At 46.5% G+C, this 15,184-nt stretch overlaps 1 protein-coding gene across 2 annotated transcripts in view; it reads right to left on the reverse strand.

Annotated features, from left to right (window-relative positions):
- Positions 1 to 2,562: 2,562 nt before the first annotated feature.
- Positions 2,563 to 15,184, reverse strand: part of LDAH (lipid droplet associated hydrolase) — a 108,927-nt gene continuing 96,305 nt past the window's right edge. For both annotated transcript variants that reach the window (XM_060186637.1, XM_060186638.1), the window contains exon 6: positions 2,563 to 4,133. In XM_060186637.1, coding sequence (XP_060042620.1) covers positions 3,942 to 4,133 — 192 coding nt within the window. In that variant the 3' untranslated portion in view covers positions 2,563 to 3,941. The remainder of the gene's footprint in view (positions 4,134 to 15,184) is intronic.

Here is a 15,184-nt window from a genome sequence, read left to right on the forward strand (position 1 = left end):
CCGGGCTCGGTTGGCACTTGGTTAGCACTCAGTAAGTAAGCACAGACTTGCAGGTTGTTCACACCCAGCTCCAGAGGCTTCCCGTGCAGAGAAGAACGGATGTGATGGGTAGCCGGAGGGGAGAAGAAGAGTGGGTCGCCAGGGGTCATGCGTTGCTTTCTTGAGCCCCGCTGCCTCCTCAGTGCCAGAAAAGACTAATGAGGTGTCCTCAGATCTCTCAGACCCGTGTGTCACAGTCCTGCCGGGGAAACACTACAGACAGAAGAGCAAGTGCAGGACCCTGGAGAAAGTCCAGGACTTGCGTGCGCGAGGGTCCAGGTGCCGCACACGCCAAAAGAAACCAATCTTAAAAAAAAAAAAAAAAGAGCATCAGGACTAGGTTGTGGGACACCAGGTAGAGCGCACATGTCACCATGCTCAAGGTGTTCAAGCAAGTCCCCAGTCCCCACCTGCTATGGGGGAAGATTCATGAGTGGCGAAACAGGGGAGCAGATGTTTCTTGTTCTCTCTCCTTTTTTTTTTTTTAATAAAAATATTTATTTATTCCCTTTCGTTGCCCTTGTTGTCTTATTGTTGTAGTTATTATTGTTGCCATCATTGTTGGATAGGATAGAGAGAAATGGAGGGAGGAGGGGAAGACAGAGAGGGGGAGAGAAAGACAGACACCTGCAGACCTGCTTCACCGCTTGTGAAGCGACTCCCCTGCAGGTGGGGAGCTGGGGGCTCGAACTGGATCCTTATGCCGGTCCTTGTGCTTTGCGCCATGTGCACTTAACCCACTGTGCTACTGCCCAACTCCCATTTCTCTCTCTTTTAAAAGATTTTATTTATTCATGAGAAAGAGGAGAGAGAACCAGATGTCACTCTGGAACATGTGTTGCTGGGAATTGAACTCAGGACCTCATGCTTGAGAGTCCAGTGCTTTATTTTAGACCACTCTCCCCATCTCTCTCAAGTTCTCTGTCTTATCAAATTAAAAAAGGGGGGGGGTAGGTGGTAGCACAGTGGGTTAAGAGCATGTGGCACAAAGCGCAAGGACCAGTGTAAGAATCCCCCGGCTCCCCACCTGCAGGGAAGTCACTTCACAGGCGGTGAAGCAGGTCTGCAGGTGTCTTTCTCTCCCGCTCTGTCTTCTCCTTCTCTCTCCATTTCTTTCTGTCCTATCTAACAATGACAACATCAACAACAACAATGATAAAACAAGGACAACAAAAAGGAAATAAATATTAAAAAAAAAAAAATCCCGGTTCAAGCTCCCGGCTCCCCACCTGCAGGAGGTTCACTTCTCAAGCAGTGAAGCAGGTCTGCAGGTGTCTTATCTTTCTCTCTCCCTCCTCTCTTGATTTCTCTCTGTCCTATCCAACAAGGGCAACAAAAGGGAAAAAAAACAGCCTCCAGGAGCAGTGGATTCACTGAGCCCCAGTGATAACCGTGGAGGCAAAATAAATAAGTAAATAACTAATTAATAGCCATTGACACTCCTAATTGCGCTATTTGGTTCCTAGGGGAGGAAGAGTCCCTGAGATTTGATTCTCTGAGAGCCGGGTCCTCTGACAGGGTGACAGCTTTCCTTCATTTATCGTTTCTCAGGACTTTCTGAAAATCCTGAACATTGAGTTTGCTTCCCTTTGGCACAGAGAGGCTCTGCCCCATGCTGTCTCTGGGGAGCTGCTCAGTGCCCCTCCCCACCACACCAGCGTGTGAGGCCCGGCCAGCCATGCAAGGAAGCTTAGTGCTGCTGAGACCTGATTCTGACACGGCAGCAGGCGCTCGCTCAGGCAGGTGACACTCAGGAAAGAAGGGCCAGCACCTTTTAATCGATTTACTTTTTTCCTTTCATTTTTTAAAAATCAAAACGAAAACAAGATACATGTTCACACAAGCAGATGTATGAAATATGGAGGGATAGGATAACAAGGCTGAAGGGAAAGCTGATGGTTTCTTTGTGCCCACAGGTGCTATTCACCAGCACTGGCTCTCCTGCCCGTTTCCTGTCTCCAAGGCACTTTGGAGCCAGGAAGCTCAGCCTCAGACATGGTGGCATTCCCAGCTCCTCTGGGGTGGGGTGGGGGCCAAAGGACTCTGCCTACAGCCTGGTTTCCCCCCGAGACACTCTTGGCTCTGTCACAGAAGCCAGGCCCATGATGCTAAAGGAATGATAATGACATCACTGATCTCCTCGAGGAGAAAACCCCATGTGTGTGAACCATTTCAGTCGCCACAGCCACCGCAGTCAGTGGGAGGTCCCGAGACTGGGGAAGACAGTGACCCGGATGGCTGATCCAGGGCAGAGAGTTTGCTGTTGCTTCCTGAGCCTTAAGGCTTCCAGGGAAGGTGAGGCCACATCACTGAGGGGGTTGTTTTGGTGTACTAACGCAATGACCTCTTTCCAACCAACAAAGTTAATGTGCTAGTTAACTAACACTAATTCTCTATTCAGTGACTGAGAGAGGTTCCTTCAAGATTTACTTACTAGCAGATTTTTCAGAAGAATCATAATGTAGCAGAGAACTCTGCCTTCGATAGCACCAAGATCATAATCAGTGAAGTTTTCTTGGCGGGGGGGGGGGTGTATAAAAATCTCAGCTGCCTGGGACAGCCGTGTCCCTTCGTGCTGGCTCAAGGGCCTCCCCCAGAGTACTCATCAGGTCAGTGGGCTGACTTTGTTCTCTGCCCCCTGCAGGCCCAACAGGAAGTCACAAACTTCAGGGACACGTCTTAGGGATGGAGACAGCTATGTCTCTCCCCCCCTCCTGCTGGCCCTGCTTGGTCTCGTGCCAACTCAGTGGTTGGTGACCAAACCTGGAGATGGCAAACGGATGGGGCTCCAGGCTCCTTGGCCTGCAGCCTGACTGAGACGGCTTCAGCCAAGACCTTTTGCAAAGCTCACTGGGCCTGATCTTCAGTTTCTGTCCTTAATGACGGGCTGGCACCACCTCCAAGACTCACTTCTCATCACTGCCTGCTCCTGGGATGTGAGTTGCCGTCCACTTGATCTTGGGCATGTCACCTGTCGGCCCGTTCACTTTTCTGCTTGCAGCTGCTTCATCCATTTCTCTGGTGAGCCTCTCATTCAGTGCAATTAAACCAGATCAACTGAGTTTACTTCTGTGCGTCTGCAAGGATCCTGCCCACCACACTGAACTGTATGATGCCACTGGAGCAAACATTAGACACCTTGTTCAGGCCACTGTCATCCCTAAGTCTTGGAAAATGTGCCATCCAATTTCTGGAACATCTGCCTGTTGTGTTTACTTCAGTCTGAAGCATGGGGTACTGAGAGGCAGTAGCATTTTTTTTTTTTAAATCTGTGTGCTTTTGGGTTTTTTTTGACTGAGGTAAAGCTGACATTAGTTACAGGAGAGCTGGTTATTTTTTAAGTCGAGGTCCCCCCCAACCTTTTTAGAGTATCATTCAAGTTCAATGTTCACCTGCTATGCATGCTACCTACCAGAGGAGGCAGTGCACTGCCTGACTGCTCACTGTCAGTTTTTAGACCCTGGTGCCTGCTTTTTAAAAAATATATATAATTTCTATTTATAAAATGGGAATATTGATAAGACCATAGGATAAGAGGGGTACAATTCCCACCACCAGAATTCCGTATCCCATTCCCTCCCTTGATAGCTTTCCTATTCTTTTTCCTTAAATATTTAATTAATTAATTTTTATTAATGAGAAAGATAGGAGGAAAGAACCAGACATCACTCTGGTACATGTGCTGCCGGGGATTGAACTCAGGACCTCCTGCTTGAGAGTCCAGTGCTTTATCCACTGCGCCACCTCCTGGACCACGCTTTTCTATTCTTTATCCCTCTGGGAGTATGGACCCAGGGTCATTGTGGGATGCAGAAGGTGGAAGGTCTGGCTGCTGTAATTGCTTCCCCGCTGAACATGGGCGTCGGCAGGTCGATCCATATCCCAGCCAGTGGTGCCTGTTTTTATATCTTGGACAGATTATTCTTTACCCAGTCAGCTACTATGTCAGCTATATACTGGTACGAGTAGAGGACAAAAGCATGAGGTATGTTCTTCTCACAGAGCCGGATATCTCCTTCTGGGAAATCTTTCTTTATGTCTTCATAGTACTCTGTTGGACACCAAGCATCGATCGTACCATAGTAAAAGGTAAGCTAGAAGACAAGACAGAAACGTGTCATTAGAAAAACATTTTCTGCTCCCAGTAAGAGGAGATATGAGACCAGTAACCTGTGATGCTTTGAAAATGGCCCTGTGAGCTGGTCTTGAGGCTGCTTCCAGGCTGGACGCTTGGGGTGCTGAGCCTTGGTGGGCCATGGGAGTAAGAGGTAGCCAGTGGAAGGAAGCCTGGTGGGTGGAGAGCGCCCTGTGGGAGAAGTTGCCTGGGTTCACTTGAGGGACTCTCGCCACAGAGGTTGGGGTGACACTGGGGAGAGGGGAGAGGAGCACATGGATAAGTGTCCTTGACAAGCCTTGGGGGTGACACACATCAGTCTCCCTACAGCCACTGGGAGGCATCTGGGGCGTGCTGGGTGAGGTACGCAGAGAGAAAGCAAACAGAGTTAGGCTTCTCAAAGATGGCAGGAGTGTGGTCAGAGCTGAGTGAGCCTGGCATGTCCATGAACAGACCTGGCTGCCGGAAGAGGGTGTGAGGTCTCTGGGAGGCGCTCTGATCATATTGTAGGCGAAAAGAAGAACCCGGATGGAAATGTTTCCATTGAGACCTCACTAAGCCACTTACTGGATGTTGAGCTCTCCTCTCTTTCTCTCACATACACACTCGTGCTCATGTTATACATGTACGTAGATATTTATAAGTACAATTATCACATACAAACACATGCCTGGTTCTAAGCTGCCGTAAGACTATGTTCCCCCACCAAAAGTGCAACAGAAGCGAAGTCATACTCAGGAAGATACACACTGATGATTCTATAAACAAGAAGGAGCCAGGGTGTGGCACATCCATTGAGAGCACCCATGTGACAACGGGCAAGGACCCAGGTTCAAGCCCATTAAACACAACTGCAAGGAAGAAGCTTCACAAGACGTGAAGCAGTACAAGTGTCTCTTTCTCTTCCTTTCTTCTTCCCTTCCTCCCTGTTTCTCTCTTCCTTGTGAGAAAAAAAAAAAAAAAGGCAGCTGGGAACAGTGGAGTCATCATGTGAGATCTAAACCCCAGCTACTGCTGGCCCTGTTGGCAAAACAAAACAGAAAAATAACAACAAAAAACCACCCTAAGTTTCAACAGAGCCTATGGTATCTGATACCATTGAGAAAGGAGGCGCACATGGCCCTAGCCCTCGGGCAGTCTGCTACTATCACTGCCCGGCTGGCGTGGGGGTGCCTCTTCCCGGGTGTGTGCTCTCTGGGTTGGAGTGAACTCGGCCGGAGCCAGCCTGGGCTGCTACTCACTCAGCGACACGGGAGAGATGACTCATGAACTCGTGGCAGAGGGGCAATGCCAATGTCTGTATTGATCAGAGAGCAACCCTTTTAAATGGTAGACCTGGAAGTGGCAAGTCGGAAACGGAAATGTTGACTAATCAGCGAGACACAGAGACAGAGATAGAAAAAACAAATCAGAGCAAGGTAGGGTCTTGAACTCAGAACTTGATATTTGTAAATCCAATGCTTTATCCACTGCGTCACCTCCTGGGCTGCAGGGATGTTAGTTTTGAATGCTGCAAAGGCCCTTAGCCTTCTAGCTCATTCAGTTAATGTTTCCTGTTCACCTCTTGTTGCTTATTACAACCATCTCTGGGCATCTGAATCCCAGAACTCCTTTCACCACAGCTCTCGGCGTATGAAGTTCTTTCTGCCTCCTGAAAAACAGCTGCCTGGTTCTTTTTTTCCCTGCAATCACTCTCTTATACACTGCTGCATCCTCACATCCACTGTGGTGACTGTTCTGACTAATCATGGAAAACTCAAGTTCTCCAGAATCTCCCAGCAGCCACCTGCAGGTAATTATTTCCCCATCAGGGCTACTGACTTCAGTTCTCTCTAAGCCACTCCTCACTAAGGAGTTCCCACTAAGGCTGCTTTAGGTTGTATTTGAGGCACGTGCTGGTCCAGCACTCTGTGGCGGAGGGAGTAGGGACCTGTGAGGAATCTGCTCGCTCACACCCGGGCTCCTGTCTGCTGGGTTCGCTCTACTGCGCTCTTCTGCCTCAGGATCCTGGGGACTAAGGAAAGCGCTCTGCACCCTGCGTGCTGGCACACGACCGCTGTGGAGAAGTGCTGTGAAAAGCCCAAGGACAGACAGGGCCCGCCAGCAGGGAGCTAGGGTGTCTGCTATTGCTTTTTGCCTGACCGCTGAAAGATGTTTTCTTTCTGTGGAGAACTTGGGGTGATTACAACTTGGCATGTTTCCAGTGAGAAGTCCGGTCTGATGGGCTTCAGCTTGGGGGGCAATCCCATCCCTTAGCTTTTGTGTGGAGGTCTCTTGCAGTTGAACAGGAAAAATTAACGCAGACTATAGGGATTCTGCCTTCAGCTGTCAAGAGACAAGTCAGCCCCAAGCAGACAGACAGCACGCTCTGCCCAAGGGAAGGACTGGGACTGGGACGCCAACGCATGGCGACACCAGTGTTCAAGACAGAGCTGCGAGGGCTCTTGACTTCCGCTCTGCTCACCAGATGTTAGTTCGCAGTTCTCCAGGCCAGTAGTCATTTAGAGTGGGCTGTATTTGGCTAAATCGCTACATGATGGTGGGCTAAAATATCTTATTTTATTAGGTTCTGCAGGGCACAGTCACTGAAGAGCTCTTTATGAAAATGTCGGCTTGCCAGTAAAGCATATGGTTATTTGAATGTCTTGATAAACACAGACTCGAGACACTTCCTGTTCCCAGCAGGTTTGAAGACACAGGCAATACATCCACACTGCAGCCCCTGCACCTGTAACCCTAAGCAGGAAACTGAGAAAAGTATGGGGTGTGAGGAGGTAGTGGAGGAGGGTGGGGAGGACAGGTGACAGGAAAGAAGGACAAGCAAGGAAGGGGGGAAGGGAGAGAGGTAGAGAGAGGGGGAGAGAGCCGAACACTGAAACATGATGGTTGAGGGTATTCTGTCAGAATGTGGCCGGGTGAAAATGAGCAGCGAGGGGTAATAATGAACTAATGAGAGCTGAGGATTGTGGTGCAGGTGCTGTGCTAAGCTCTGTGCTCACCAATCTCAACGTACTCTGAGGATGGCATTTTATACCTGCTTCACAGAAAAGGAAACTGAGGCTTCAAGAGATTAGCTTGCTTAAACCCAAGCAATTAGATAGTCATAAGTCTGGGTTACAAATCCAGAGAAAGTATCCCCAGTCAGTATCTTTCACTGCTGTTTACAATTAACAGCGAACTCAACCAAGTAATGAAAACACAAAACGCGAGGTGAAAACTTGGTGTGAAAGGAGCAAACGCAATCATGATTACTTTTTACTTTTTTTTTTTTCTTTCCCCTTTCTATTATAGGACAGAGAGGAACTGGGGGTTGGGAGAGTACACAGGGAGAGAAAGAGAGATACCTGCAGACCTGCCTCACTGCCTCTGAAGCTTGTCCCTTGCAGGTGGGGTCTAGGGGCTTGAACCTGGGTCCCTGCACATGATAATAATAGCTACACCACTGCCCAACCTCCCCCAACTATTGTTTTTTAATATATATATTTTAATACTTATTTATTTACTCCCTTTTTTTGCCTTTGTTGTTTTATTGTTGCAGTTATTATTGTTGTTGTTATTGATGTCACTGTTGGACAGGACAGAGAGGAATGGAGAGAGGAGGGGAAGGTAGAGAGGGGAGAGAAAGAGAGACACCTACAGACCCACTTCACCGCCTGTGAAGCGACTCCCCTGCAGGTGGGGAGCCGGGGACTCGAACCGGGATCCTAACCCTGGTCCTCGGTGCTTTGCGCCACGTGCGGTTAACCTGCTGCACTAAGCCCGACTCCCCAAATTTTTGTTTTTTGTTGGGTAGTATGCCACCTCCCCCTGGCTTCTGCTTAACCATATGCCTATATAGGGATTTACTGATCCCATTCAAAGCTTTGGTCTATTTACATAAATCACTTTTACATTTACATAAAGCACTCCCTCCAGGACATTGGTGGTTTAGTGGTAGGATTCTCGCCTGTTCCGCCCCCTCTCCTTGTCACACTCTGATTTTCACCAGCCACTTTTCTCTCCACCCTCTCTATATCACATCCTGTTTCCACCCTACTTGGAGAGTATAAAAACAGCTGCTCTTCTGATTAAAGACACTTGGAAATTGCTTTCCGGCTCTGAGAGTTCCAGAGTGTATCTCCTGCGGAAGTTAGTGTGGCACGAGTTCCTGATCCCTCTCCCACGCAGCAGCCTAGATCGGCTCCAGTTGAGTTCTCTCCAAGCCAGAGAGCAGTAGCTCAGGAAGAAGTACCCTCAGGCTATCCCAGCATCTGGCACCCGAACAGGGACACGTAAGCAGCAGATTTACAAGAAGACATCTTAGATAAGTACACACCTTTTGGGTATCTGCAATATTGTGTTAAGGCACTGTGATTTTTTTCTTTCTTATTGTTTTCCTGAGATCTCTCCACCATGAAAAATCTTTTCCAAATTCTGCATTCTTTTTCCAGTATACAATTTTTATATATCTGGGACATTTTTCTCGGGGCTTCACCTTATATCCTGTTGATCATCATAGCAGCTTTTAAGGGATTTATAGGGCAACCTCTCAAAAGGCTTAAGGACCTAGAGGCTGAGGTCCAAGAGATAAAGGAAGTGATCATAGAACTTAACCAGCACCTTAAAAACAAGAAGAAGCAAAGGCCTGTCGTGATCTTGACCCACCCTAATTCCTCTGCATCTTGCCCTGAGGCCCCTATTTTGGCATCTTGCCCTGAGGCCCCTATTTTGGCAGACACGTGTCCGAATTCTCCTTTGGACTCCACAGCCACTTCTTCGGCCACTTGTCCAGAAGCTTACACTTTGGTGACTCCTCCTACAGCTACACACTTATCAGAGCAAGTCCACACATTTCCGGTCAATGTTGCCCCCAATAGACAAAAACCTCAGGCCTGGTATCCATATTCCGCCACAGACCTGAAGGAACTACGCCAGGCGATCAAGGATGACGGTGTTCATGCCCCATGGACCAGGTCTATTTTACAAGGCCTGCTTCAGAACCTTAATACCCCCCAAGATTGGAGAGATGTAACTCATGCTACGCTCCCAGGCCCCCTCTTCCTGCAACGGGAGGCATTCTTTCGCGATGAATGTTTACAACAATCGCGGAAAAATATTCAAAATCAGCCAGAGAGGAATTTTGATGCATTGTTTGGAACAGGCCAATTAGAAACAGGGATTCAACAGGCGGAAGCCAAGTTTCCACCGGGGTATTTTGATCAGGTACGCCTGTGTGCATTAAAAGCATGGGAGCAATTAACATCACCCACGGGAGCGGCCTCAGCCCCCATTCTCTCCCTTCAACAAGAACCTGATGAATCCCTCGCTAAATTCATTGCCAGGGTCCAGTCGAGTTTGGAAAGGAAGATTTATAATCCTGATGCTCGTTTTCTCCTCCTGCGATCCACAGTCTGGGATGGAATGCTTCCACATTTTCGACAGGCCTGTATCACTCTTAAAAACGAACACCCAGATACCTGGATTCTAGCTACACAGGATCTCAGATCAAGCTCTTTTCAAGGACCTATGTTACAGGCCTATGCAGCTACCTTACATAAGCAAAAAGGGGCTTGCTTTCAGTGCGGTCGCCAAGGGCCTTGGCGTAACCAATGTCCAGAAAATAGACCGCGACCCCGCCTCCAGTCAGGGCAACCCCGCCTCCAGACAGGGAACCAGAGACCATGAATGCCTTGTCCCAGATGCCAGAAAGGATTTCACTGGAGGAGAGATTGTTGGTCAAGGTTCTATAGGAACGGCATGCCTCTGCCAAATGTAAACAGGGATTTAAACTAGGTGTGGGGCTTCCCTTAGCCCCGCCCCCAAGAGGGAATGAAGCAGGTCGCCCGCTTGGTGCTGTGCCCTTCTTCCACAAACAGAAGCCCAGCTTGGGACCCAATCCATCGCTACACCCACCACGCCAAGTAACAATAACAGAGGGTGAGCAGAAGGAGGAACCCGCGGTATGTGGGAACTTCCAGCATAGAAATAACCGGCTGGAGCAAGAGAACAGCTCGAATTCGGAGCCTGAGATTTTATGGACCACCCCTGTTTTAGAAAGGGGTCACCCAACTATGACAGTAAAGATTGGTAATATTCCTTTTAAGTGTTTGATTGACACGGGAGCAGATAAGACAATATTAAGACAAGCAGAGGTTCCCCAGAGTTGGGAACTCCTCCCAGGACCACGCTTACATGGTGTTGGAGGATTGACTCAGGCATTCCGCACACGAGATTCCCTTGTGTGGGAAGATCCAGAAGGGACTATCGGACGCTTTCAACCTTTAATAGCTGATATAAGCACCAATTTATTGGGAAGAGACTTGCTGGAATCTTTAGATGTAGTGATATCCTCAGACACCTCTGCAGGACACCACACTCACTCCTGTGAGACTGCTAGACCCAACCAGCACCCCCAATACTAACTGCCACTGTTCGTAACAGAACTCCCCGCTTAGATTGGCTTTCTAATGAGCCTGTCTGGGTGGAACAGTGGCCTTTGCCTAGGGAGAAGCTAAAAATTTTAAAAGAACTCATCCAAGAGCAGTTATCTTTGGGACACATTCGTCATTCTAAGAGCCCATGGAATACTCCACTCTTTGTGATTAAAAAGCGCTCAGGAAAATGGCGCCTCCTCCAAGATCTTCGTGCAGTTAATAAAACCATGCAGGTTTGGGGCTCCCCCCAAAGGGGTTTGCCTCTTGCTTCCGCAATTCCCACAGGAATTCCAATCATAGCTATTGATATACAGGATTGTTTTTTCTCTATTCCCTTACACCCACAAGATTGTAAACATTTTGCTTTCTCTGTTCCTTCTATTAATAATGCCAGCGCTGCCGATAGATTTGAATGGGTGGTACTGCCCCAGGGCATGGCTAATAGTCCTACTATTTGTCAAGAGGCTGTTAAATCTGCCCTTTTTCCATATATTCGTAAGGGCCTTAAGGTTTTTCATTATATGGATGATGTGTTAATATGGGGAGAATTAGATACAGATCTCTCCACCCTACGTGATTTTCTAATCCCTGCCTTAAAGAGAAGTGGACTTAATGTAGCTCCTGAGAAGATACAGCTAATCCCTCCAATATCTTTCTTAGGCTCAGAGATTTCCCTAATGCAGATTCGTCCTTTAAAACCTTGTGTTACTTTTCCTTCTAATCTCACTCTTGCTTCTTTACAAAGTTTTATTGGAAATTTGAATTGGCTTAGGCAGTATCTTTATCTGCCTACGAGCTGCCTGCAACCACTGTTCGATCTGTTAAAAGGAAACAAACAGCCCTCCTCAAAGCGTATGTTAACCCCCGAAGCCTCCTTGGCACTGGAAAAAGTTAACCAGGCTCTCCAGGACATGCACCTCGTTCGGTTCTGCCACTCCTCTCCAGTAAATCTTCTAATCTTTAACTCCACCCCCACGGTAGTGGGGGCATTTTGGCAGAAACATGGCGTTCTCGAATGGCTTCATACGCCAGTAGGCGGAACTCCAAGACTCCTTACCGAGATTGATGCCTTAGCATTTATGGTTTGCCAAGGAAGAAACAGATCGGTTCACATCTTAGGAAGGGAACCAGATTCAATCATTGTTCCCTTTTCTCTCACAGATACAGAATGGCTCATACGCCACCATTCTCATTTTGCCATAAGTTTAATGGGTTTTCCAGGACAATTAGATAATCATTTTCCCTCTAATAATTTGATAGCTTCTTTACCTCTGTTGCCTCTACTAGTACCTAAACTTTTCTCTCGAGATCCCATCCCCTCTGCTCCTACAGTGTTCACTGATGGTGGAAAAAAGGGAGCTGCTGCCCTTATATATTATCCAGACCAGCAATACCCCAAACCTCTCTTTACTGAACTTCCTGATAATTCCCCTCAGTACAAAGAACTTTATGCTGTTTTCCTTGCATTAAAAGCTGTACCAGAATCCTTCAACCTTTTTTCTGACAGTGTGTATACTGTTAACTTACTTCCATGGCTTGCTCGATCTTATGTAAAAATTGATGACAACCCACTTTCTCCTCTTTTAATTCAAATTGCCTCTATGCTCTGTTCTCGAACCCATCCACTGTATGTTTAGCACCTACGTTCCCACAGCCCTCTTCCTGGTCCCCTGTCTGAAGGGAATGCTGCAGCCGACCACCTTGCCTCCACAGGAATTCTCCTAGCCTCTGTCTCTAATCCTGCTGACTTTCATTCCCTAACCCATGTTAATCTTAAAGGTCTTCGAGCTCGATTTCCTGATATTCCTCTGCCACAGTTAAAATGTATTCTTGCTACATGTTCCTCCTGTGCAGGTCTAATCAAAACACCTGCTATTCAGACTCTGGGGGTTAATCCTCGAGGTTTAAAAGCCAACGCTCTTTGGCAAATTGATGTTACCCACATACCTAACTTTGGCAAACAAAAATATGTGTTCGTCTCAATTGATACCTTTTCTAAGTTTATGTGGGCTACAGCTCAGACTGGAGAAAACTCAAAAAAGCTTATAAGTCATATGCTCTCCTGTTTTGCTGTAATGGGCTTACATCTTCAACTTAAAACGGATAATGGACCTGCTTTCACCAGCAAACAATTTAAAGATTTTTGTTCCCTCTGGAACATTACTCATACTACAGGCATTCCGTATAATCCACAGGGACAAGGCATTGTTGAGAGGGCCCATCAAACTCTTAAGGCTCAGTTAAATAAAGAAAAAGGGGAAATGTACCCCCCTAATATCCAGCTGGCAAAAGCCTTAACTACATTAAATCTCTTTAATATTTACAAAAACTCAGACCAACCTCCTATAATTCTTCATTGGCAAACACCACCCACCCTCCCAGCTATTAAAGTCAAATGGAAAGACCCACTTGATAAAATTTGGAAAGGATCTGACCCCCTGTTGACTATGGGGAGGGGTTTCGCATGTATTTTTCCACAAAATTACTCCAAGCCTGTTTGGGTTCCTGCCCGCCATGTCCGGCAATACCCACATGATGGCACTGATATCCCTGAAGAACAAGAAACACTGCAAGAAGACTGGCTGCAAGAGGACTGGCTACAGGATGCACCCCAGGATCCATAATATAGCATGGCAGAATCAAAAAAAAAATCTGATTCACAGAACTCCCCCCCCCCCCCCCGAATGAATGTCTTATGCTATGGCTGGCCAGTTGTGTTTTGTGAGTGAGTGAGTGGAAAAAAAATTTGAGTGAGTTGAGTGACCAAAATTTTTGTATGACCCATTGTGCTCAGAGTACTCTGAAAGTTAACTGACTTTATATAAAATGGCTGGACGCAGCCATGGTTTCTGGAGACGTCCAGAAACAGTCCAAAAATTGTTCATTCCCCCTTTTGATTTCTTTTTTAAGTCTTGATATCAATATGAAATGTTTAGTCTTAAACTGTGTGAGTAAAGATGGTTCAACTATGACAGTAGATCTAAATTCACATTTGAAATGATATGTCTTATTTACAAGTTTTTCTCCTCCTGTGTGTTATAAACTATATGTTTAATATGCGTGTTTCAAGTTTGGTAAACATTAACTTAACAGTTAAATTGTAACTTTGAAGCTACATTTTTACAAGAAGAGGTAAAATCAATTCATTTAAGTAACTGAGTGTTTAAGGTAAAACTCTAAATATTCAATGTGACAATTCATCATCTCCTAAGTTAAAATACAAATCCTCTATACAGGACATTTTTGGAGGGCCCCCAAAAATGTCCTGTAAGCCATCTTGTGGAAATTAATCCACAACAAATTTGGCATCAATCCGATATTGTAAATGTACCAAAAAAAAAAATGTCACTAAAATGTGTTAACTCTAGTAACCTGAGTTTGCTTAAAAACCCAATGTAAAAATAGTTAAGAATCAATATATGTGACTTAAATTCGGTATGAAAATTTTGCTATATAAAGACTGCTACATGAGGTCACATAAGATGACCTTTACACGAAATTATAAAGATACCTAAACCAATTATAATCATTGAGTTATCAATTGTAGTAAACTTCTAATTTGTTACAAAGTTTTTTCATAAGTAATTGACTACAGGTATGACAAGCCTTCGCATAAAGAAGCAACTGCTCATATAGAATCCCCAGAAATCCATCTTGGACCCCTGACCTCTGACATAACCCACAATTACAGCCATCCCCCGAAACCCATGATGTGACCTGACACGATCTGGAGAACCTGATTCACAGACTCCAAAGGACAAGACTTTCCTACTGCCTTTCTCTCAACCATCGGTGTCTGCTCTTCCTGCTTCTGTTTCGCCCACCATGTTTTGGCGGTTCCAGGTCACTCTCTACAGAGAAGAAAAGTTCCAGTGGCCGTCCTCCTCCATCAAGATAGATGTGTGGCATTTATTTCCTGGCCGTTGACATTGGACTGATGCTTCTATAGAACTTGCTGGACACTCCTTTTATACTGCTGGACTTCTTGAAGAATGACTGTAGCAGTTCATACAACTTTCCGCCAGCTGACTCGGGATTTTGCAATGCCAGATCACCCCTCTAGCCCCTCGGCTTATCAGGCCCCCACTCCTCCACCCATCAGGCTCACTCTGTCTCTTGCTACTCTTACTTATCCCTCTCTGTCTTGTGCTAGTTTTTTTTGAAGACACTTACACACTATCATTCTGCTTTCTTCCCAACAGGTTTCTGTTCACCCCTACACTGCTATTCCCCTGACAGAGATGAAGCCTTTTACAGACATTGACCCAGTTATATATGGCCATCAAGTAAGAGGAAGATGTTGGGGAATTGTGAGAATATGGTTGAGCTTGGAAGGGCTTGAGCCTGAGGGGTGTGTCAATCCTGTTAGTCTCTCTCTCCACGGAGAGGTTGAGCAAGGAGGGACAGTAGAACCCCAAAAAAGGTGTGCCTCTTATCAGTCTCCCTGCCTCACAAAGTGCCCCGCACTCCTGATACTATGGCAAATAGTTAAAAAGAAAGGGGGAGATGTTGGGTAGTATGCCACCTCTCCCTGGCTTCTGCTTAACCATATGCCTATATAGGGATTTACTGATCCCATTCAAAGCTTTCGTCTATTTACATAAATCACTTTTACATT

The sequence above is a fragment of the Erinaceus europaeus genome, chromosome 3, assembly GCF_950295315.1.
Source record: "Erinaceus europaeus chromosome 3, mEriEur2.1, whole genome shotgun sequence".
NCBI classification, from domain to species: domain Eukaryota; kingdom Metazoa; phylum Chordata; class Mammalia; order Eulipotyphla; family Erinaceidae; genus Erinaceus; species Erinaceus europaeus.